Source organism: Phoxinus phoxinus (assembly GCF_949152265.1).
Source record: "Phoxinus phoxinus genome assembly, chromosome: 20".
Lineage (NCBI taxonomy): Eukaryota > Metazoa > Chordata > Actinopteri > Cypriniformes > Leuciscidae > Phoxinus > Phoxinus phoxinus.
Window position 1 is genome coordinate 14,990,469 of NC_136895.1, and position 24,876 is coordinate 15,015,344.

General features: G+C 40.5%; 1 protein-coding gene across 6 annotated transcripts; it reads left to right on the plus strand.

Annotated features, from left to right (window-relative positions):
- The first annotated feature begins 496 nt into the window (after positions 1–496).
- Positions 497–23,669, plus strand: dot1l (DOT1-like histone H3K79 methyltransferase). 6 transcript variants are annotated; one of them, XM_079594131.1, is made up of 30 exons: positions 517–655; positions 734–828; positions 5,729–5,772; positions 5,898–5,972; positions 8,842–8,905; positions 8,981–9,209; positions 9,760–9,854; positions 9,960–10,022; positions 10,158–10,213; positions 10,410–10,489; positions 10,879–10,947; positions 11,695–11,801; positions 11,992–12,033; positions 12,122–12,214; positions 12,335–12,569; positions 12,661–12,774; positions 12,910–13,001; positions 14,158–14,259; positions 14,365–14,502; positions 14,625–14,750; positions 15,349–15,794; positions 15,869–15,977; positions 16,058–16,204; positions 16,300–16,372; positions 16,774–17,333; positions 17,424–17,629; positions 17,727–17,791; positions 17,874–18,476; positions 20,012–20,614; positions 21,737–21,873. In XM_079594131.1, exons 2-29 carry the CDS (start codon positions 748–750, stop codon positions 20,503–20,505), a joined length of 4,608 nt encoding a protein of 1,535 aa, XP_079450257.1. In that variant the 5' UTR covers positions 517–655; positions 734–747; the 3' UTR covers positions 20,506–20,614; positions 21,737–21,873. The 6 variants fall into 6 exon arrangements, with proteins under 6 accessions (XP_079450256.1, XP_079450258.1, XP_079450259.1 ...); XM_079594130.1 differs by having other exon boundaries at positions 497–828; XM_079594133.1 differs by having other exon boundaries at positions 503–828; positions 10,447–10,489.
- Positions 23,670–24,876: the final 1,207 nt, after the last annotated feature.

Consider the following 24,876-nt stretch of genomic DNA (forward strand, 5'->3'; position numbering starts at 1 on the left):
CCTGATTCAAACTGCCCGGTTAATTGTTGATCCGTGTCATCGTTACCCAGCCAATGTGAGAGAGTTGTCGAGGAGAAATCCCCGCCGTTTGTGTGTCAGAGAAACAGACGCCTCGCCCCTCTAGTTTTATACATACCGATTTCACTCTCCCTTTCTTTTCGGTTTTGTTGGTACGCTCTGTGGGCTACACTCGCACGCGCGAATTGTTCGTGTGAGTCGGATCTTTTCAATGAATCAGTTGAGCCGATTCCTAAAACCGATGTGAGGGATTCGTTAACGGATTGGACATTCAGGAAACGGTTTGAGCAATCGGGGAAACGTTTAATTAAAACCTTTCACTCATAATATGTAGGCTAAGAACATATGGGACACCAATGACTATTTGATGACGCAAAATATTCGTTTGAAATTATTCATTGAAACGAACTGTTCGAAAGAACCGATTCGCGGAAATGAATCGGACCTCCACACATACACACTCGGGCGCATTTTTTTCATTCGTGAGCCGGTCAAGATGGCGGCGGTACTGCCGAGACTGAGCAGCCGCTCGGCTTAATCGATCATTTTCTCCAAATCACCGGGGCAGATCGGATCCAAATCGACCAAATCTTGTGACACACTTTTGTGAAATCACCCCCAAACTGCGATATCCAACGTGAGATCCTATCGCGTTAAACCGGCTGTTTTTTTCCACGGAAAATGCTCTTACTCTAGCTTGTGTCTCGTCCATTAGCTGTACTGGGGAGAATGGGAGAAAAGCTTGAGTTAAAACTGAAGTCGCCGGTCGGAGCCGAAGCTGCAGGCTACCCGTGGCCATTGCCTATATATGTAAGTACTATCCGTCTTATTGTTTTAATATAAACCGAAACCAACACCGGGATTCCCTTGCGATCAGGCGAAGTGGGTCATTAGGTAGAGAACAGCGTGCATCATAACGAGTTGCAGCTAACGTAAACCTACAGTATGTACATTTTCTCATTGTTGTTTTGGCTTTTTTGCGTGATTGTTTCAGTACTGGTGTTTGAGCAACCGCTTACAACTGGGACACGAGAGTGTCAATACATCCTAAAGTGTTGGATACCCCGTAAGCATTTGTGTATATTCATAAAGGTGCTCAGAAGATCACTAAAACTAGTTAGACATGAAATGACACCGCCGGTTGTGTTTTAAAAAGAGCAAATATATTATAACCTCGAATAAAATCATATTTGAATCGTTGGAAACACACACCGACTGTGTGTAGCCTGCTGACCCAGTTGGCCATCTCATACAGTGGTTGCGTCTTACATTCTAGTGAGCTGTCTACCTAGGCAGCATGTTTATACTTAAATGGCAGATTAAATGCGATTTAAACGTTAATATGTTGTTATTAGAATCGTTTAAATTTGCTACATTTAATTTTTTCAAATATTATGTCAGTGACTCTTTCTGGAGGTTATATTTGTTATGCCAGTTAGTTGACCTACTCTTAACATCCTTAAACAAACTCGCTTCACATCGAATCATTGACTCCAGTCATTGTACAACAAATACGAAACAAAATGTTTATTAAAATCAAAATGACTCCTTGAAGGGGGCGTATTTTTTTAGTAGGTCAAACCAATTGAACGCGGCTTGACATCCCGCACTCGAATACTATTGGTTCGTTCTGTTGTCAGTCTTTGAAGGAAGGAAAGAAGTGAACTAAAAATACTATACGCTCACTAAGTAGGCAGCTCATTGGAGTTTGAGACAGAGTCCTAACCAAAACCTGCCGTAGCAGAGAGTGTACAACACTTATTCGTTTCGTTATTCACGAACAAATTGTTTTAACTTACAGTAATGCACATTTTAAGCATAAAACGACGGGTTGCATGACTCTGTATTCAACGAATGTTCATAGAGACTGGAGTTCACGCTAGCCGTCATGCTAACAGTCAGATAGCAGGGCTAGCTAACTTTATCGCATTTTACCCAACACCAATACTCGTCAAACTCTAGATAACGTAAACAGTACACATATGTCTCAGAAGTGTGTGTGTGTGTGTAGATATCTGAAGTGGATATATTAGGGTGTGATATGCTTCGTACCGGCTAAATATCGCACGAAGGGTGTTAAACAAAAGGCGTGTAGTGCACTCAGGCGAGAGGACAGCATATCCTAGTGTATTTTATTGACAAATTGCTTTGGTTTGTCTCCTGTAACGTATATCTCAGTTTTTACAGTTTAGATGTTTGCTTCACAATATTTGGCGGTTGTATGATTCTAGTATGGTCTTTATATAACACATGGGATCCTTTGAAGTACTGAATACTGCTCTGGAAGTGTCAGATTTGTCACTGGCTGCTTAAAATGTGGTTGCTCATTTGGCACCCCTTGCACATTATTTTGGTTACCATCTGTACACCTTTGAAAGGGGCAAAGTGTCATAACGAAACCCATATGACTGACATTTCTTGAAAAACAAGCTAGTATGCAAGATTATTTAGGAAGTTTGGCAATAACCGACTTTTTAGTGGTTGCTTGTGGGTTGTAATAAAACTAGCTAGACTTGAATATTGGCTTTTTAAGGTAGATTTACAGCATATTTACATTATTATTGAAGCTTGCTTGCTAACTATTATTATTATTGCTCAGGGGATTAGATATTCTGGCTAACACAGGGGAGTTTCACCTGGTAGAAGATAAAGCTGCTGCTGAAATAAAACAAACTGTATATTGGCATTGAAGCAGTGGTGCAAATATTTAGTTGTGTAGGCCTATATCATAGAGAAATGGTGGTGGTGACTCTTAATATGCTTTGAACGCCTTAGCATCTGCATAGCAACGCCCTGGTAACCACCCAGAACACCCTAGCATAGTCATGGCAAGTTATTTTTCTTTTGAAAATGTAGTATTCTAGTTTCTCTGACTGTTGTTCCCTTAATGACATCAAACTAGTCCTGTTCATATCATCCATTCCGAGTCAGCCACCATTCTCCTGTCAGTTGTTTCTGAAAGCATTACAGTCATTGCACATGTACAGTAATCATAACACACAGATTCCACGCCGTGATTAACCCCCCCACACACACACTGCTATTTACCCTGTTATAGAATAAAGTCATATTTAGGGTCTAAGAGATGAGTGTCTACAAATTCAGTGTAACTAGTGAAAAAACAAGATATTTGTTTGAATATTTATTACAAGAACGTGTTCGGAAATACTTTTCTCACGCCATCAAGGTTGTCAACGCAATTTCGGTCTTAGACGGAAATGGGGGGCAGATCAAAAGGCTGTGGTTTCCACAGAAACAGCTGTCTCATTCTTCCCTCCCGCCAGTTAATGCTATGATTCATGCTCATTTTACTCAAAACTGAGAATGTGGGAAATGCAGGTTGTTTTCGTCTCTAAAACTCCAGTCCCTTTCGTTTATGTCATTCAGCGTGCCCTTTCTGATAGTTGTGACCTCAGCAGTTTTACTGTCTCGCTTGGCCTCAGATGACTTCCGTCTTTGGCTGATATGGGATGGATGCCCCACCTACTGAGAGCCATATTTCTGCCCTGCTGTTGGGTAAACAGAATTGCAGAGCGCCCGTGCTTGGCAAGCTGCAGATATGCTTTGAATATTTTTGTTTAGGGATGGGGTGTATTCTGTTAATTAGGGAGTCTGGGTGGTGGTTATCCACATGCACTGTTGGTTTAGACTACCCCCTAAAGAAACAATTCACCCCAAAATGTTTCCCGTCGGGATTTATTCCACCCTGTGTCATTCCAAACTCATATTGCTTTCTTTCTTGCGTGGAACACAAAAAGAGATGTTTGAAAGAATGTTTACGCTGCTTTCACATTGAAAGTGAATGCAGAGGCATGTGGTAAAGCTCCAAGAAAAGTGGTGCCCCTTGTCGAAAATTTGCGACAACACCGATGGGGTGTTAAGGGGGATATAAGGCCCTGTTTACACCTTGTATTAAATGCATTTTAGTCAATGGGATCACAAGTGGACGACGTTAAATTCAGGCGTAAATGGGGTCTAAACCTAACGTCAAAATGCACACTTCTTGGTAGAATTAACCCTTTAAGACATGGAAAAAGAGGGGATATGTGAGAGAGTTTTCTCGTGACATGTTTTCAAGAAATATTTCAGGCTTTTATTTGAGGTGACCGTGTTTTCCAAAGGCCAAAATACCCATTCGAATCTTGTTTTTCAGAGATTTTTTTTTTTTTCTCCTCTCCTTCGTCCACTAGCGGGCATTTTGCCTCACGGCTTCACATTGTGCTCCGAACAAAAGCATCCCACTCACCTGGGGTGGGAGGAAGGAGGTGTTTTATCGAACACTGAGCGTCACTGTTTTCTTTCTTCCCTTCGCTCCTGAAACCCTACGTTCACGGCCACATTTACATCCCATATCTGAAAACTTAAATCAGCTATATATGCTTCCATATCAAGTTCCTTGACTTGAACTTGCAGACAAAATGATTTTAGAATATGAGAAAATAATAGTTGGACACTCCTCAAAGTTTGAACGTTACAACCCGGTTAAACACGTCAGTGTGCACGCGCGTCCACACCGAGGTGTGGTGTTTTGCCGTCCCAGCCAAAAAGAACAGTTGTGCCGTGAGGTAATCTCGGCGAAACGAAAAGTGTTCACGATGCATGATTTCCTGGCGTGAGTCACATCAAGTGTGTGTGAGGTGAGCGAAAAGTCAGATTTTGTGCTCGTGAGTCAAGCATGCTTGTAACGGAGGGCTGTTAGCTTTTATTTCTTGCTCTCTGTCATCCTCCCCTCCTTTCCTCTGGATATTTTTAGCTGCGGCTCTGGTGTTGCTGTGCGCCGGAACACCCCGTACACACGCCGTCCCCCCTCCTCCCGTGCAGCACGATGAGCTGAAGTGTCTGCTTGTGCACGTACACACTCCGCCATCTGTCCTAGCGTTTGCATTTAACGCAGTATTGAAATAACGCAAGTCAGCCGTATCCCGCTTTAAATAAGTGCCCTTGTTCGCCTCAGACTGTGGCTGCATTATTTCCCAGTGCCGTCACACCGCCTCGGAGCTGCAGGGGTGGGCGGAAAAGCACGAGACCCGCCATACTTGCAGCCAAGCGGGAAAACAGCTCCCTGCTGGATGAGGAGGAGCCTACTGAGGCAACGGAGCCCAGCAGCGGCACACTCCGGCAGGCAGAGGGTTTCTCAGGACTCTGTTGACGGAAAGTGGGTCACTGGGTCAGGAAGCAGCAGAGCTCCAGCGGCAGGACTGAGCGAGTCGGCTGGGTCACATCCACATTTAAGACACAATCCTGGGTTAATTGGCATCAAAACTGATTCATTATGACCTCTGAGCTTTTAAAAGGCCAGAATCACACGTATTTAAGTACGGCACAGTCATGTGTGATGGATTCCAGGCCTTGTTTATGTATAACATACCAATTTTGAGATATTGATCTTGCTTTGCATTCATAGACTGCAACAGTGACGACGGCTTGGTGACATAATGTACTTATCCGGGCATGTTCGTTCGCCCAATGAACTTGTTTACCTGCTTGAAGGCACACTGGCTGCTGTGTGTGCAGGAATGTGCTACAGTTGTGATCCGTGACCCTGCTCAAACTGGAAAGGTCAAGTTTCTGTTGTAGTTGTAGAAACTTGTTTCTTGTAGATGGATAACTACACATCATGTGCCTGCCAAATAAGTAGTCTAGCGAGAAAGTAAACTGTAATTAATTTGAACCTTGTTTATAACTCAGCATTTCTTTCATTTTGCCCCAGGATAAACATCATGATGCTGCACATGAAATCATCGAGACCATACGGTAAGTCTGTGATGGTATTATGGTTTGATTTTGCTCTTGTATTTGACTGCTCTAAGAGGTGTATTGTCAATAAAACAGTAATAATTAATATACTAAAACCTAACATGTCTCTTCTTTTTGTCCAGCTGGGTGTGTGAAGAGATCCCAGATCTTAAGCTGGCCATGGAGAACTACGTACTTATCGACTACGACACCAAGAGGTGAGGAAATTGTCACAAAATGTCTCATAAGCAGGGCTTGACAATAACATTTTTGCTCACCAGCCACTGTGGCTAGTGGTTTCCCAAACAGGTTTTCCACGGGGCATTAAAAAGCATTAAATGGATTGTGCAAAATTTAAGGCCTTAAATAGCATTAAAAAGCATTAAAAAATGTATATATAGTTTTGAAGGAAGTTTTTTATTATAAATGTATTTGAATATAGCCTTCAAAATTTATAATTTTTATTTGCTGTCGCAAAATATGTACGTTAGTGTGATAAACGCGCGGAACCGGTTTGTTAATTGCTTCCGGTTGGAGCTGAATTGCCGTGATGCGGAGGTGACGCGGGCATTTTGTACACCAGGAATAACAGGAATAAAACTAGACCAGAAAATTGGGAAAGTGCAAATTCCAGCAGAAGTGGCTGGAAGACAGTTAAACGCCTTAAAATATTTAACGCAGCATCCGCTAATTTTTGTCATCCTTTGGCTAGCTTTACATTATGACCCCAATCTTATTCATGCAGATGCTTTTAAACCATTCAAGCGCAACAAGATAAAAGATAATGCGCTGCCTGTGAATGTCCTGTCTGTGTCTAACACACATTAGATGTCTTACGACGCACAGAAAGACGCGTGCCAGTATTGTGCGCACAGACAGCGCGGCAGAATACAGTTCTCTTTCGCACTTTAACGAACAGTGTGACACAATTATGCCAAAATGTCTGTTTTGTCGAGTATCCTCATAACATAAGAGCAGTCTTGAGTTAAAGTCTAAAATGAACGTAATGAGTTGTGAGAGAATGAGGCACGTGTGAGATATCGTGCAGTAGCGGCTGGTTTTAAAGTGACAGCAGCCACTAATTCTCTCATTAATGTTAAACAAAGGAACAGAGAAAATCACTAACTGCTCTTGACTAAAGAACTTTTTTATCTTTAATAAGGATTAGTCTATATTTAATCTATAATTTATGCCATGCAGACTGTTTGTTAACTTTATTCAATTTCTGTATATTGTTCTGTATATGTTAGACCGGAAAGGCACAGTTACATGACATTTATTATAGGTTTATGTGAGGATTGTTTGAAGTTCACTTAAATATAAAGTTGTTATATTTTTTGAAGCCTAATAAATTATTTAAAAAAATTGTAGCTTTCAATTACACCTGTATTGTTGAATGGCTATAATTAATGGTTAAAGGGTTAGTTCACCGAAAAATGAAAATTCTGTCAGTTATTACTCACCCTCATGTTGTTCCAACCCCGTAAGACTTTCGTTCATCTTTGGAACACAAATTAAGATATTTTTGATTAAATCTGAGAGCTGGATCACTCCATAGGCTTCTATGGGATCGAAACTTACCGTCCCAGAAAGGTTAGAAAAAACATTGTTAAATAGTCCAAGTGACTACAGTGCCCACCCCCCCACACACACACACAAATAATGTTTTTTTCTGTGTGGGCCTCTGATGTGAGTTCTCGTAGTGTAACAGCGCAGTGCTTCTGTGTTGTATGTCAGAATGTAGGCTCACTATTGGCCAGCATCACACACATGACCAGCGTCGGCCAATAGTGAGCCTACATTCTGATGTACAACCCAGAAGCACTGATCTGTTACACTACTCACATTTCATCAAGAAATATCTTAATTTTTGTTCTGAAGATGAACAAAAGTACGGGGTTGGAACAACATGAGGGTGAGTAATTACTGACAGAATATACATTTTTGGGTGAACACATTTTTTTTAATCCAAACATCAATAGCTGTATTCGTATCAGTGATACTGGCCTTCACTCATAAAAAATATACCTTTAAAAAGGTGTTTGAAATATACTGTCTTTATGTTGTGAGATTAACTGTGAAATGATTACATTATAAAATATATAAACTAGATTTACACCTACAAAAATGTACGTTTTTAATTGCGATTAATCAGAATTTTTTTTGATTAATAGTAAAAAATAATAATAATTGATTTTACAGTACAAATATGTATATATATATATTAGTCATGGATCATGTATTCATTTTTTTTTAAATGGCATTAAAAAAGGCATTAAAAAGCATTACATTTAATTTGAAGATATCTGCAGAAACCCTGTCCAAAGTTACTAGCCGCTCAGCATTTTCACTGGCCACGATTTTGACATTGAAACCATGGGGAAAACTTCCATATATATATATATATATATATATATATATCTTTAATATGATCTCATAATTTGGCAGCAGATATATTAGGCTGGTGTCACTTTAAGACCTGACGCACTGATCTATAATACTGTTGCACATGCGTTTTCTTTGTCACCTGTTTACGTTCACTTAAAATAAAACTCACTGTGTTAACGTGAATACTCAGCAAGGCATTTTGACATTTTGTGTGTATTTGACTGTTTATGCGCAATAAGCAGCGAAAAATATCTCAATTTACTACTGACAGGCAGCTTTGTTTGCGCGCACATTAGGTGCAAGCACAAAATCTGCGGGAATGAGTCAAATTATGCGGAATTCAAGCCCTGTAACTATTCATATTCATAAAATATTAATAAAAATCATCCTGGCAAAGTGGCTAGTTGGAGTGACTACGTTACACGCCACTGCTGAAATACAACTGCATTTGGCGGGCTGGTGGGTGTTAATGTCAAGCCCTTCTCATACGTATGGTCCATTAGTTGTCATTAATAAACAAAGCTTTAAAAATACTAATAATTATTATGATTCTTATTATTAATGTAGTTGTAATGCTAATAATTGTATTATTTATTGATTAAAAGCGCCATTTGTACGAGCTAATAAAAATATTGTAATGCAATACTAGTTTTGTCAAGTTTGTCATCTCATATTACACATTTTTGTGTTTTCTTCCAGCTTTGAAAGTATGCAGAGACTGTGTGATAAGTACAACAGAGCCATTGACAGCATTCACCAACTGGTACGTCAAGTCTATCTTGCTGACAACAGATGATTTTTGCCTCAAACAAAGTGTAAAACTGTTTGTGTGTTGCAGTGGAAAGGGACCACCCAACCCATGAAACTGAACAAGCGGCCTTCCAACGGCCTGCTGCGTCACATCCTGCAGCAGGTCTACAACCACTCCGTCACCGACCCGGAGAAACTCAACAACTACGAGCCGTTCTCTCCCGAGGTGTACGGAGAGACCTCCTTCGACCTGGTGGCCCAGATCATTGACGAGATGGAGATGATGGAAGAAGACACCTTTGTGGATTTGGGCAGTGGTCAGTAATGTCTGTTATTGAGGGCCTATGCGATGGGGGCCCTAAAGTACAAGTGAAACTTGCAAAATTAATTTAAATGAATAGTATAAATAGGCCTTTAGTAGCAGCTTAAGATTGAATGTCCAATAAAAACACAAGCGAATTGTAAGTTACCAACATAAATTGGAAAACTCAACCGCAAATGTAAAAAACGCAACAGTAAACAGGGCTGGGTTAAAAATATAGATTTCTCTATTTTAATCAATTCTCATTTTTATGAACCCACATTGATTCTTAAATCCCAAGAGTCTATCTTTTGCTCTATGCTGTGTTCATTTGGTGAGTGAATAGAACTCCCATCCAATAAGTCGCAAGTTTTGTGCTTTGTTACTTTTGATATGAAACAAAGTCTCAGCTTTCAAATTCCTGTCAATTTATTACGAAATTCAAACAATAAATACAGCTTCTGCGTTCTTTAATTTGTCGTGACAGATCTTTCATTATTGAAAGTCTAATAATGTCCAGTCGGTCCATTATACATGACATAGTTTTGTTTTTGCTTGAATTGCAGGGGTTGGTCAGGTAGTCCTGCAGGTCGCTGCAGCCACCAACTGTAAACACTACTTCGGCGTGGAGAAAGCGGACACTCCAGCAACTTATGCAGAGGTACCAACAGGAAGCCGAAATTAAACGTTCCTTATAAACCCTGACATCTTGAGTTTGCCTCAAAATGGATTTTGCGCTAATCTTTATATCTGAATGTGTTTACAGTCAATGGACAAAGAGTTTAAGAGGTGGATGAAGTGGTATGGCAAAAAACATGGCGAGTACACGGTGAGTGTGTGTTCTGGTGATGCGCCAACATGATCCCTAGTGTGTTCGTTTATTAAAACGAATGTTATTACTTGTGAAAACTTCAGTATTGTGACTAAAGTGAAATCCGTGCATACTTGATGTCGTTTGTGGCAGTTGGAAAGGGGAGATTTCCTGTCAGAAGAATGGAAGGAACGAATAGCCAGCACAAGGTATGATCACATTCAGTCTAGTCAAATGCTTATAAAAAGTCTATAACCTGATTATAACCAGAGTATCTTTCCAAGTAATGTTAGTTTTTTTTTGACATGTTACATTTTCATTCATTAATTCTTCATAATTCAGAATCGTTTGCATGTTGTACATAACGTCTTGTGTAAGGATGTAGTGTGATGTGCTCTTTTGCAGTGTTATTTTTGTGAATAACTTTGCCTTTGGTCCTGAGGTGGACCACCAGCTGAAGGAACGATTTGCCAATATGAAGGAAGGTTCGTGGTATCATCATTGTGGTCTTGTTAAAAAAAGACTAAATAATGAGTAGGAGCAAATCAAATTAATCAATCGTTTAGCATGAGCGATGCTGTTTCCATGTAATTTATTTTTTGAGAAATCATGTTAAATGCTATTCAAATTGCTATTGAAATATTCACATTTGCTGCAGTCCTAACTTGAAGTAAACCGCACAGCTGCTTACGTTTGAAAAAGAAAGGGCTCTGTGTCAGTAACTCAAAGACACCTGTGTCAACATGTCATGCTTGACCTTTGACCCCAGTCAGACTTGTTTTTTAGTTCGCATTGACTTACAGATGTCAAGGAGATGAATATGTGCTTGGATTTTCTCTGTTACCTGGCTGAATTTCATTCTCGTTTCTTGCAGGTGGAAAAATTGTATCCTCGAAACCTTTTGCACCTCTTAACTTCAGAATAAACAGTCGAAACTTAAGTGGTAAGTATACAAGTTTGTACAACAGGATTGCTCTACAAAAAGATGGTACCATGGTAAAAAAAAAAAGAGAGAGAGAAAAAAAAACATTACTAATCATGGTAGTGTTCTTGACTTTAAAAATATTTAAAGTCTTTGGTGGTTATTCTGATACATTTATATAAGTGTTAAGGTGTGGTCACATTTGCGATATTTCGCTCATAAAAAAAAAAAGTCAATAGTGTCAGCGAAGCACAGCTCAACAGAAGTCACTTTCAAACCAAGAAGCTTTCTATTGGTCAACGCGGCAAATTCGTGTGAAAAAATTCAACCCAATGCGAAATCTGTGTGTGGAAATCTTTCGCCCTCACGCAAAATTCCCGATTTCTGCTAGCAAACAAGGCCTTGAGTTGTTGAGCTGCCACAAAACCATGGTCCATTTAGTGTTACCACAGTAAATCCATGGTAAATAATGGTGATTTGTAAGATTGAAAAGCCTTCTGTCTGTATCGTTGCGCAGGGTTTCTTCTGTTTGTCAGGATCTGCTCTAGTAAGCTGGTGTTTGAACATTGAGCCGAACGGATAAATCGAGCATGAAAACTCAGCGAATTCACCACCATCATTGATAATTATGGTAGTCAACACTGCGAATTTGTGTGGGGAAGTCTTTCGTCCTTGCATGAAATTCCTGAACACAAAGATTCCTATTAGACTGCTCGCGAAACAATACATTTGATGAGTAATGGTCTTTTTTTGTGTGTTTTTGTTAAGATATTGGCACTATAATGAGAGTAGTTGAACTGTCCCCTCTGAGGGGGTCGGTGTCGTGGACGGGGAAGCCAGTGTCGTACTATCTGCATACAATAGACCGCACCATAGTAAGTTCCCTTTTATTCATATCACGTGGGTTTTGTTGTTCCTCTTGATGTACAATGGGTGTGTTGTTTGCATTAGCCTTTATTGCCAGACAAATGGCAATAAGAGCACCCAAAAACTTCATAAAACGAGTATTACATTTCACATGTATGCATATTGATATCTAACCAACCACTTTTTCTTGTTTTGCAGCTTGAAAACTATTTTTCTAGTCTCAAAAATCCTAAACTCAGGGTAAGATTGTCATGTTTAATTGTCATGGTTGTTTTTTTGGGCCAAAATATCTCTTCCCACAACACATGCGGTGTGTTTTTGTTTTCAGGAGGAGCAGGAGGCAACCAGAAGGCGGCAGCAGAAGGACAGTAAGGAGAATAAGAGCAACACCACCACCCCGACCAAGCCCAAGGAGCACAAGGTAGACCTTTAGGAGTCGCATAAATATGCTATTCATTTATTTCATATGTATTTGTCTACGTTTATTTAAAATTATTTTCTTTATTTTTATTGATTCAATTGTCTTTGCCGTGTGCCTCAGACGCAGCATGAGTCGGTTAGCGAGGAGGTTCGCTCGAACTCGCATGCGCCCGTGAAGCCTTCCCCCAAACCCCGCCGGGCCAAACTGCTGTCCAGGGGTCGCAAGCTCGGTAACAGGAAGCGCGGGCGCCCTAAGAAGGCTGCCACTACCACCGCAGCCGAGCGCAAGAGCAAGAAGAGCCAGAGCGCCCTTGATCTGCTTCATGCCAAGACCCTCTCAGCGGCCCCCCCTCAGGGTTAGACACTAATCTCAAAATCAGGCTTTTCAAGGTAATTGAACAGCATTATTACCTTTGACATTGACTTGTACTTTCGGTCGATCCACAGATGCGTACAGGTCACCTCAGAGTCCGTTCTATCAGCTACCTCCCAAAGTGCAGCATTATACATCTAGTCAGCTTCTCATGGGCCCCACTCCACCAGGCCTGCAGGCTCTTCTTGGTAATTTCACTCAGCCTCACTTCTCCTTCCATATTTAACACGAGGAGATCTATTTCAGTTCCACAGACATGCATTTCTGCTCTAGTTACGTAGTCAGTCGCCCCGTTAACGTAAACTGTCTCGCTCATGCTCTAGATAACGTGAAAGTCCAGTACCTGCAGTTCATGGCCTACATGAAGACCCCACAGTACCGCACCAACCTGCAGCAAGCGCTGGAGCAGGAGAAGGTAAATCTGTCTCTTAGAATATTAGAATGTATATTCTATATTAAGAATATATTATAATAATGAATTATAAACCGTTACTTATAATAGAAAAATAAAAAAACATATATATACACACACACACACACACACACACTCATACACCCATGCTAAAGTTGACAAAAAATATAAATAAAAAATAATATTTTGGAAATTGATCTTTGGAAAATTAAAAAAAAAAAAAAAGAGGAAAACTCCAACTTTTAAGGACACCAATTTTCTTTGTGAATGAATAATGTATTGTAAATAAATAAATCTTCTTCCTGAAAATACAGGATGCATAAGCCAGGACACCCATATGTTAAATTCCCATAGAGGCAGGCAGATTTTTATTTTTAAAGGTCAGTTGTTTCATGGATCCAGGATACTATGCATCCTGATAAAGTTCCCTTGGCCTTTGGAATTTAAAAAAATAGCCCCACATCATCACATAGCCTTCACCATACCTAGAGATTGGCATGGTTTTATTTCAGTTAGCCTAATAGCTGGTTTGATTTGCATTGAGATATGATCTTATATAATAATATATATATAATATATAGTATTTGTATTTTATTACTAAATTGTTTTAAAATGATATACATTTGATTTAAAAATATTTTTTTTAAATGATCATTCATATATGTGAATGTATTAATATGAATAATTATTCATTCAAATTAGGATAATACTAATAAATACAATTAATAACATGAAATGCATTATTCATTCTAAACGTTATTAATATATTATTAATATTATGAAATAGATTTATTTTACACATTTTAATTTTAAATATTTTTATTTGTAGTATATAATTATGAATAGTAGTAGTAACAAAATGATAAAAAAAAAATACTTTTATACATTTTAGGGCTGTTACGATATCACATTTTTTGACCACGATTATTGTGGCCAAAAGATCTATAGCAATTAAAAATTTTCTATCTTTTATATATAAAATTGGTAGTAGTAGTAATAAAACAAATAAAATATTTACGTTATATTTAAGAATTTTAATAAATTATATTTTTTGTACATTTATTTAAAAAAAAAAATAGATTGTGAATTAGTGAGCTCAGCAAATAAATGGACTTTAAATGTTTTTTGTCATAACGTTGTTTCTTTTCTCTCCTCCCAGCTGAGACACACAGAACTGTCCGGTCAAGCCCAACAGCTGCTCAATGCTTGTAATACTCATAAGGAGAGGATCAGAGACCTTTTCCAGTCTAAACTGGAGGAGGTAAGACTTTTCTCAACCTAGTGATCTGCCTACATAGACAGCACTTCCAAGTCAATAATATGTAGGCATCAGAGCTGAATTTAAACCCTGCCGCCTGTGTCACAGCTGGGCGTGAAGGCGGTAACCGTGGAGGACCTGGTACAAGCTCAGAAGGAGATCACAGCCCACAACATGCAGCTGAGGGAACAGACCAAACAGCTGGAGACGGATATGGCAGAGCTCCGCGATCAGAGCCTGGTGCTGGTGAGTGATCCGATATAAACCATCATGCCCTGCCTCAACAGAGCAGAAGGATGCTTATGATTCAGAAATGGCAGATTTGGAACTAAACTCCCATTGCGCATATGTTTGTGTGTGTTTGTCAGCTGAAGGCTCGGTGTGAGGAGCTCAAGCTAGACTGGGGGTCTCTGTGTTTGGAGACTCTGTTGAAAGAGAAAGCTGCATTACGAAGACAAATCTCAGAGAAACAGCGCCACTGTCTGGAGCTCCAGGTAACTCGCATACACGCTTTATTCAGACAGCTCAGAGCAAACAGGCCATTGCATATTTTAGTTTCACAATAGATGTGCGTTAGAGTTGTGGCACGCTGATACTTGGTGCTTGTGCAGGTGGCACAAGTTTGATTCTGGCCTGAAACATGCCAAAATCCTATTTTGGCCTCTGATATCTTCCTGTTTCTCCACTATTTGTGTTTAATACAGGCTGGTGAGCTCTGTGTCATGTGTCCAAGCTATGGCATGTTGATCCTTTTATGCAAATGAAGGTGGCACAGGTTTGAATCAGGCCTGCAACATGCCACAATTACATTTTCTCTCTCTGGATTCAAGAGACTTAAATCAGACTTAAGATTTTCCACAAAGCACATTAGAGAGTGACTCTGAATTGAATGTTAAAGACACAACAGAAGAAAAAAAATCAAAATCTGTAAATGTTTTTTGGGTCAATTACTGAATTTTTTTAAAATGTTCGGACAAAAGCTTGTTTACAGAAGACTAAACTAGCTCCTAAAGGGATATTTTTACCATGAGCATTAATAGGTTGGCTCTGTCTGCGTTTATATCAATGGCTCCCCCTGGTGTTTCTTTGCAGATCAGCATTGTTGAACTAGAGAAGAGCCAGAGGCAGCAAGAGCTCCTGCAGCTCAAGTCGTCCTACAGCCCTTGTGAGGTGTCCCCCTACCGGAAGGCCCTCCCTGGCCCAGAGACCCGGCCCACACTGGATTCCGACACCCCCAGACTTACCCCACAAGCCTCTGCGGGACTCAACGGCCTCAGTCCCGAGCTATCCATCAATGGCACGTCCTCGCCTGGTTATGAGAGAGGCGGTGGAATGGGCAAAAATGAACTCCTCCCCCGCTACCTGCCCATTTCTCCTGACCATGAAATTGTGCCGCCCACCCCAGACTCGAGAACCAGACAGCTAGGGCAGCCCCTGCCCGACTACACCCGCTTTTCTCCAGCAAAGATCGCCCTCCGTAGGCACCTCAATCAAGATTCAGCTGCCAATCAATTTAGAGCCCTTGGCAACATCCACCGGTGAGTAAAAATAACACGTTTAGTTGATGTAAGTGCTTGTCGATTAGTCACTGATCACTCACGGGTGTTTTCAGGGGCGACATTGTTGCTGTTTCATCTCCAACTCTGGGATTCAAACAGGCTTGCTCTTCACCCAATTCATCTGATATTCAAATGACCACCACACCCAAGAGCACAGATAGGGTAACTACTGTGCATTTATGTTTATGCTAACCCTTTTTTGAAAATGCAGCAAATGTTGAGCGTCTCTTTCCCAATTGCAGGGCGATAAGGAAAAGAGCCCGGCTGCTCCCGGCGACACTATAACCAGTCTACCAATAAGCATCCCCCTCAGCACTGTGCATCCCAGTAAACTTCCTGTCAGCATCCCGCTGGCCAGTGTGGTGCTGCCGAACCGTGCAGAAAGACTGGTACGAATCTATGTGGGAGGAAGTGATGATACACGATCTTGTGGATGTTTCTTGCCCACATTTCAGCATTAATTTAAGCTGTTTTCTTTTGCCAGAGGAGCACTCCTAGTCCAGTTTCAAATCCAGCTGGACAGAGCAATGGCAAGGCACCTCTCACGCCTACCTCAGGTACAGCTGCTTTGTTTTTGTAGCCTATTGGTTATCACATATGCTTCAAAACATTGCACTTAACTTTTTGGTGTTTTAAATATAAAGTCAGCATGACATGGAAATTCCCCCTATCTCTTTTAAAAATTCATGATATTGTTCTTATTGTGAATGATTCGACACGACATGCAAGCATGCAATGTGTGTTCGATTCCGACTTGTGGCCTTTCCTGATCCCATTTCCCCATCATTTCCTGTGCTTTCTTTTCTCTCGTGATCAGCTAAATTGGCAAAATGGTCAAAGGTCAGGTTTTTTGGACCTCATAAACCAAATGTTCAAAAATAAGTCTAATCTAACATCATCTATCCATGTAGGTGATTTACATTGGTTATCTTCTAAATCAAAATCTGTTTCCTCTTAGGGTACTCCTCCAGCTCAGGATTGGTTAATGGCTGTCACTCTGCCATGTTGACCGAGGACCAAGACTGTGACACCGCATCCCCTCCCCCTCACAGCACACCTGTCATGGGGCTTCAGCCCCGGGGCTCTGGCCTCAGTCCTCCAATGGGCACCGGAGGTGTGCTGCAGTATGCCGATGGCCCACCGAGGCTTCCCCCCGAGGACGCCCATGACCGTCAGGGCCACGAATCCGACACAGAGCCCTTGGACAGCGAGGCTCGTCGCCGTATCTTTTTCTCCTCGTCCTCTTCTTCCTCCTCGTCTTCATCCTCCACAGGAGGCTCGAGGTTGCACCATGGGTCGGTAAAGCAGGGTCACCATCATCACAATAAGCACCATCACCACCACCACCATAATCATCACTCTCCAAGTTCTCATAGCCAAGAGGGGCGGAAGCGTGGCCGGCGGAAGCGCAGCTCCTCCGGGGTCATGCCCATGAGCGGCTCCCCCAAAAGAAGGGCCTTTCCGGGTCTGGGCTGCCCAAGCCATTCCTCTGGATCGCCGCTTAATATCAATTCTATGGTGAGTGGACAAAAATAATGGCGGCTTTTAGTATTGCTTAAAGTTACGATTGGCCTCAAAACAGACTCAAAGTATTCTTTCTTTTCCCAGGTGAACAACATAAACCAGCCTTTGGAGATCTCCGCCATCTCTTCCCCGGAGCAATCAGGCCGAAGCCCATGCGGGCCAGATCTAGATCAGCCTCCCGTGCTCAAAAGAGAGCGTCCCCTGGAGCTAAACACAGGCCGCTATTCCTCCAACCCTAGTTCGGACGAAGAGGGCACCAATTACGCTCCAGACACCTCTAGTTCAAGCCGGTAATATATTTTTCCTTTCAAATCCAGTTCATTGGTCTTTAAACTTTGTGGAATAGATGGTAGTTTCATTTAGTACCTTGATTGTTTTCTCTTTTAGAATTGAACGGAAAATTGCCACAATTTCCTTAGACCGAGATGGACCTATGAGAGATGTGGAAAGGGGTAAGTGGCATTTGTTTTGGCTTAAGGAAATGTCAAGTTCTGACTCCACTATCTATTTGTAATGGAACGTGGCTTCTTACAGGCTCGCAGGGACGTAAATCAGGTGCCAGCAGCGTGAGCAGCGACGTATCCTCTTCCTCCGGAGCCAGCAAGTGGAAATCCACCTTCTCCCCAATCTCTGACACCAAGCCAACTTCTTCGGACCTCCGCCAAGGTGGTTCGCCGTTCGGCATGGGGACATCCCGAGGGAGCACGGACTCTGACTCAGACCAGAAACCACAGAGGAGAGGGGAACGTGAGCGTGAGCCTTATGGGAACTCAAACCTCTTCCTCGGTCAGGATGGTGGCGGTCGCTCGGTCGTCAACGCGTCGGAGCGGCCGCTGCAGAAACAGAAAGTGCGGGAGTGGGACCCGAAATCCAATATTGGATTGGCCAGCCAGAACCTCTTTATATCTGCCGCGGCCAGTGGAGGTATCCTGAGTGGGAAAGTGGGCGGGACCGCTACCGTTTCCTCTGCATCCTCAGGGGGACCGTACTTTCACCTGGGCGGGGCTTCAGTTCTGCAGTCCTTTTTTGGAGCTCAGACGCCCGGACCAGCCACCAGCGGAGCCCCCCGATTGGTCAACGGACATTCGACTCTTGGCAGTTTCTCCAGCGCCGGGCTGGCAGGGGGCGCTGCAGGAGGTGAGTTGAAGACATCTGTCTCTTTCTATTTTTGGGTGAGATTGAGTTTTTGGTCAGAACAGTCCTTTGGGTGTTGAGAAAAGGTAAGTTGAAGCCCAGTGCTGCCATCTTGCCTGGCTCTCCCACACTGCTTGCTGTGCAGACTGTGCAAAGGCTAAAGCTAAACACCCAGAGGAAATGACAACAGGTTGTAATAAAATGATGTCCTGGATATGTTTCACCCCAGTCAAAAGAGAAAACAAAAACCTTTTTCGCCTGACAATGACACATTTCCTGTTCCCCGACACGTTTCCTCTTCATTACCGTAATGCAGGGGAGGAAATAAGTTGAAATGTATCATTATCCTTAATGATGGTCATGAATCTTTAACAGTAATGAATCTTATCCAATCAAAAACATTGTATTAATTTGTCTTAGACTGCATTGTGAAATCACAGTAATACTCATTTAGCTTTATACAGTTTTTTAAACGTTACACTAGTAAGATGTTTATTATGTAGAAGTTATGATCGTAAAGACAAATTATAAATTATTAAATAAATTATTTGTTTATATAAATATTATTATTTAAAAAAATAAATATATTGACCTTTATATTCATCAAAAAATCCTGAACATAAGTATCACAGTTTCCACAAAAATATTAATGAGCACAACTGTTTTTTAACATTGATAATAATGAGATGTTTCTTGAGCAGCAAATCAGCATATTAGAATTATTTCTGAAGGATCATGTGACACTGAAGACTGTAATAATAATGCTGAAAATTAAGCTTTTATCACAGGAATAAATGACATTCTAAAATATATTCAAATAGGAAAGTTATAAAAGTTGTAATGATATTTCATAATATTACAGTTTTTATTGCAGATGACCTCTTTAACTTCTAAGGCGACTTCTTTCAAAAACATTATAAAATCTTATAGACCCCAAACATTTTAACAGTAGTGTATAATAATAAAAAATCAACTATGTAATCTTAGTTTTTTCTTTTGATTTTCCTGTGAAACATGTTCTTGACAGGTTTTATTGGTTGAATCCCACAAAGCTTATAAAGCCAAAACCTTTTAAATCATTTTCACCGGCCTTTATGGTGTAAACTGGTGATTTAGAGGCCTGTGAAAATATTCGGAGCCGTCAAGCTCTTTATACTTCGTGAGATTGGCGAGAAACTCCTCGACTCCTTCACATTTTCTCTGGGTGTTTGTCTTAATTGCAGTTTTTGATTTTGGGTGTTGAGGCATTTCACTCTGTACCAGCACCTCGCAGTCCATGAAAATGAAATTAGTCACATGATCAGTGAGACAGGAGTTGTGAATGGAGATTTATTTACCCTTACATATTATACATATTTCATTAATTGCAAACTGTTTATGATTGAATTGGTTTGAGGTGATGGTGGTACATCAGCGCAGTGCCTCGTTGCTTTATGTGCTTGTTTGTTGGACTGGCTTGCTGCTGTGCACAATCTGGCTGAGCCCCCATTTTCTGTCTCTCTGTCTTTTGCTCCCCTCTCTGTGATGTATGTCTGCAGGGATTTTTCACCATATGGTGCCTTCAGTTTCCTCACAGCAGTCTGGGGCCAATCTGCCGGGCCCCGGGGCCCTCAGTTCCCAGCAGAGGCACCTGGACACGAACCCCAAACCAGGGGCCTCGTTCTTGGCCTCTGGCCCCTCGCAGCACAGCCGCACACAGACAGTCCTGCACACGCCCACCCTCGCCCTTCCTCCGCCCCCTCCCCTCCTGAACGCGTCCTCCGCCGCCCCTCCCCAACCTTCCTCCCCACGTTCCTCAAGGCCGCAGTTGTCCCTCCCCGCCTCCACCTCCTCCCCATCTCTGGCCACCTCATCCGCTTCAGTCACCTCCTCCGCTTCCTCCCGGCCCTTCACTGTGCACTATCCCCCGCATCTGCCGCCTCCGCACCCCCCCGGCAGCACTGGTTCAGGCGGGGCCGGGGTCTCCTGGAGGACTCTGGGTCTGCAGGCTTCCTACACGGCCTCGCAGATCCCCGGCAATCGCCCCAGATAGGACACGTCCGGGGGTGAGGGAGGGGGGTTGAAATTGAAAGAGACTCTAACTAGACGGATACAGGGAAGCTACTGCATTCTGCCAGCTATATTATTATGAGTTTAACAAGGTATGTGGTGTTAGCATGGAAATGGGCGACACGCTTTGCTGATTTTCTTTTCTTTCATTTGTATTTTTTTCTTTTTTTTTGGCAGCTGCATTTCCTTTTGAGTTATTTTGGTTTCAGAAACCAGCAGTTAGAATATGAATGTCAGAATTGTCGATTTTGTTATGTCTATTGAAAATATCATTACATGTTCAGGGCTCAACAATGAGTTATTTCTACTATACTAGCCCCACAAATCTTATTTTATTTTGCGTAGTAGCAATGAACAAAACATATTAGTAACCCTATTTTTGTAAGTGTTTGAAAAATATTTATTATTATTTTTCATTAAATGTTTTTCCCTTCTCCTAAAAGGAAGTTTAAAATGACTGATTTACATATTTTACTATTCAATGAAATAATAGCTGGAAATATAATAGATCTAATGTAAGTCTGTGGCAATTTTATAAACATTTTTGCTAAATGATTGTAATGGCTTATGCAAAACATACAAATATAAAAGGTATATCAAATATATATATATATATATATATATATATATATATATATATATCATATAAAATAAATGTATTTTAATTTAACCATTTATATTTAATTTTTTAATTGTACTGCAATTGTATGTGTGTGTATATATATATATATATATATCATCACAGTATAAATATAGTTAAATCATAATGTATATAAATAAACATTTTTCATTATTTTATATCATATATATTTTTATATAAAATATGAATCAATTAATTAATAAAAACCTTTTATATTTGTATATGCATCTATAAAATAAATCAAATCATAATCATCCAGCAAAACGTTTATAAAATAACACAATTATTTTTGTTATATGTAATATTTATTACTATTATAATTACTTTATATACATACACACACACACACACTGAACATAATTTTCAGCCCATTGTAAATGTTTACAAGCAAGTCGCTCCTACACAATAATAATTAAAAAAAGATTGAAAAAAATTATTTAAAACCCTGATGTTTAAAAAATCGCGATCCAAATGCATAAGTTTGCCAGGCATGTAAATTGTTGAGCCCTGATGTTCATGATATGTCTGTCCACACCGTGTGTAATTCCTGGATTTTACCCCTGACTGGTTACAGGTAACTGAAGAAATCTACCTCAACCCAACATAACCTATGCAATGGACAGGTGTGGACCAATGGGCTCGACTCGCTCACCGGTGCTCGAACATTTTCTAAAGCCGCCACTGTAAAAAACTGGCATGGGTATCAGAACTTATCACAGGTGCAGCTTAACACACACACACACCACACACCACACACACACACGCCCCCTGAATCATATTCACATTTACACAGCATACAGCTTCCATGTTTTTCGCCGTGTTGCACCATGTTGGGCTGATGCTAACAGTCATTTATCAATAATAATTGTCAGTTTAACATGGCCTTGCTTGATGGCTGGTTAAATTCGCAGCCATCTCCTGATGGATTTATACTTGATGACACAGGAAGTGTTTTAAATGTCAGGAATTTAAATTCTCGCAATGGGCCCTACACGAAAAAACGACTTGTGAATCTCTATAACCTTGCTGCTGATATCAATGAAAAGAAATGTGGCTTTTATGATTGATAAAATCCTATCCGGGTGGACTCCATGAAGCCTCCGGAGCCAGATACAATTCCCATGCTGGGATTTCACCTTTAAAGCCTGAGCTTGTGCTATAGTCACTATTTTAGAAATGTTAGTCACTTTTTTGACCAATAATCTGTTCTGTATTGGGTATTTTAATCTCTTCATTTGAGTTGTTTTTGCCACACAAGGTAAATAATAGGAAACCACAAGCTCCGCCTGTAAGAGTGAATCTCCAAGTGATATTTTACCCCAAAAAGAAGAAATCTTGTTTATTTCTTAATAAATTCTTAGCAATTCAAATTATATTAGAGTAATATTAAAAGCTGAAATAAACATTCAAATAATAATAGAGTATAAAGCTAAATATATTTTGCATGGCAACTATAACATTTGTGTGCATCAGTTTTGGGAGTTGAGGTGGATTGTCTCTACAGAAAGTTTAAAAATAGACTTAAATTTTCTTCTTTTTTGTTTAGTTTTTTTGGGGTATAATATTACCATGTTCTTGATCGGCTTCATGAGAGACACCGATAATAAAATAATTTAATTGTTATTTTTACACTGGATAATAATTGACCTGTGGAGCTATTAATGACGTATTATGACTGCATGTCATTTTTTTAATTCTAAAATTTGCAAGCTTTTATTAATCAAAGGGGGGGGGGGGGGGGGGGGGGGGATCTTTCATTTTACACGCATATAAAAGTAATCATAACATAAAGTAAACAATTGCACCGTCCCAGGAAATACAATCTGCTGGGAGAGCAGCAGTTCGAGCCACAGAATGAGCGAATGCTTGTAAGGATCTTATTGAATCACTACGTTAACCGTTTGGTTTAGGGCCCTGTTGTAATACGCAAGCTTCCTAACAGTTACTGCTGAACCTTTAATACAATGCACATATTTTGTTCAATCGGGGCGCGGCGTCTTACACGGTACAGGCTTATTCAGGTGAATCTGGTGCTGAACCGTTTTCTTGACCGATTTCGCAGGCGTTTTCTTTCGGATTACAAAATCCGATGTTGTCGTGGTGCTCTCCGCAATCTGGAAAACCAGCACACGCTTGTAGATACATACAAACACACACACACACACACACTGATTAAAAGATGTACACGCACTGGGAAAATACAAGATCACAAAACGACAACAAAAACTACTGGGGAACTTCAGCTCATCCTTTTTTCTCTTTGTGTATTTTTTTCTTGTACTGTGAATGGTAGTCTCTCTCAGACTGTATAATTGTGTATATAATTTGGGTTATTTATCATTTTAATTTTCTGTCTTTTTTGTTCTTTTTTTTGGTGTGTGATAGCTCTTTTGTTTCAGAGCAGAGCACAACATGTGCAAAGTGTGTATGTACTTGACTCGCAGTCTAGAAAGACATGGTGCTACAATCTGTACAACTTTAGACTGCTTATTTATATTAAGATCATCAACAAAAAAAAAGAAAGAAATTAATAAAGATTTTGGTGCTTCTTTTAACACAGGGATGTTTTCAAGCCTTGCGGCATTTATTTTTCCTATATTTATGATGTAATCATATAATTTGGCGCCCCAGCACGAAGCAACCCTTGCTTGTTTGGATCAGTGGCGTTTTTATATAGAAGAAACACCTTTTCGTCTTAATTTACGTTAAAAAGCATGAAAGTACATTGCAGAACTTTATAGGATGTTTTTTTTTTTCAAGTATTTACTTCAATGGTGCTCAAATCGACCTGTGTGACAGGTAGTAAATGCTTTGAATTATACGTTTGTTAAACTGGTGCCAACTGCCATTTAGTTCCTTAAGATTTTAGTTTCTCGTAAGGATAAAGTGTGCTAAGCCTATTTGCCTACCGTCTTGGCCCGTGCGGCTTGGTGCTGTTTCTTAAAATTGTCGTTTTCTTCGCAATGTAACGCAAACAGCTTCATCTTACACAAACTTGGCGTTGCTGTTCACACGGATGTCAAATAGACCAATTATGCCCATACCAAAACCTACAATCCACTATCACAGCCTGTCCTAGAGTGCATTGCATTGTGTAACCTAGCGTTTGAGCCTATTACGTATCGTGGTGATGTGAAGTTGTTCTGATGTGACCGGTTGTAGAGATCGCTAGTGTTTTTGTCAGTGGGCTAGTACTAGTGGTCGACCGATATGGGTTTCCCAATGACTTTTGGACTAATTAATAGCATATCTAGAGAATAGACTGGCCAGTAGCAGATTCAATGGCATATATTAAATATTTGGAGAATTAATTGGATGGTTCACACAAAAATTAACATTCTGTTGTCATTCATGTTGTTCCAAACCTCTAGGACTTAATTTCTTCTGCGGAACACAAAAAAAAGAGATTTTGAAAAATGCAGAAAAACATTTTGTCCATACTGTGGAAGTCTATGGGGTCCAAAATTTGGACCTCATTGACTTGCATTGTGTGGACGAAATTTTGGAGATTTCCGCCTGCCCGATATATCGGTCTATCACTAGCTATTTTAGCGTTGTCAAAATAGTCATTAGCGTGCAACATCGTCAACTTGAAGACAAAGCAGGAGTTGACTTCCTCATTGTTTTGCGTCCTTATTTCTTTTTATCGTGTGTTTTGTTGCTCAAGTATGTGCTCAAGGAAAAATCAACCTCACCTAAGCTTTAGTCAGAATG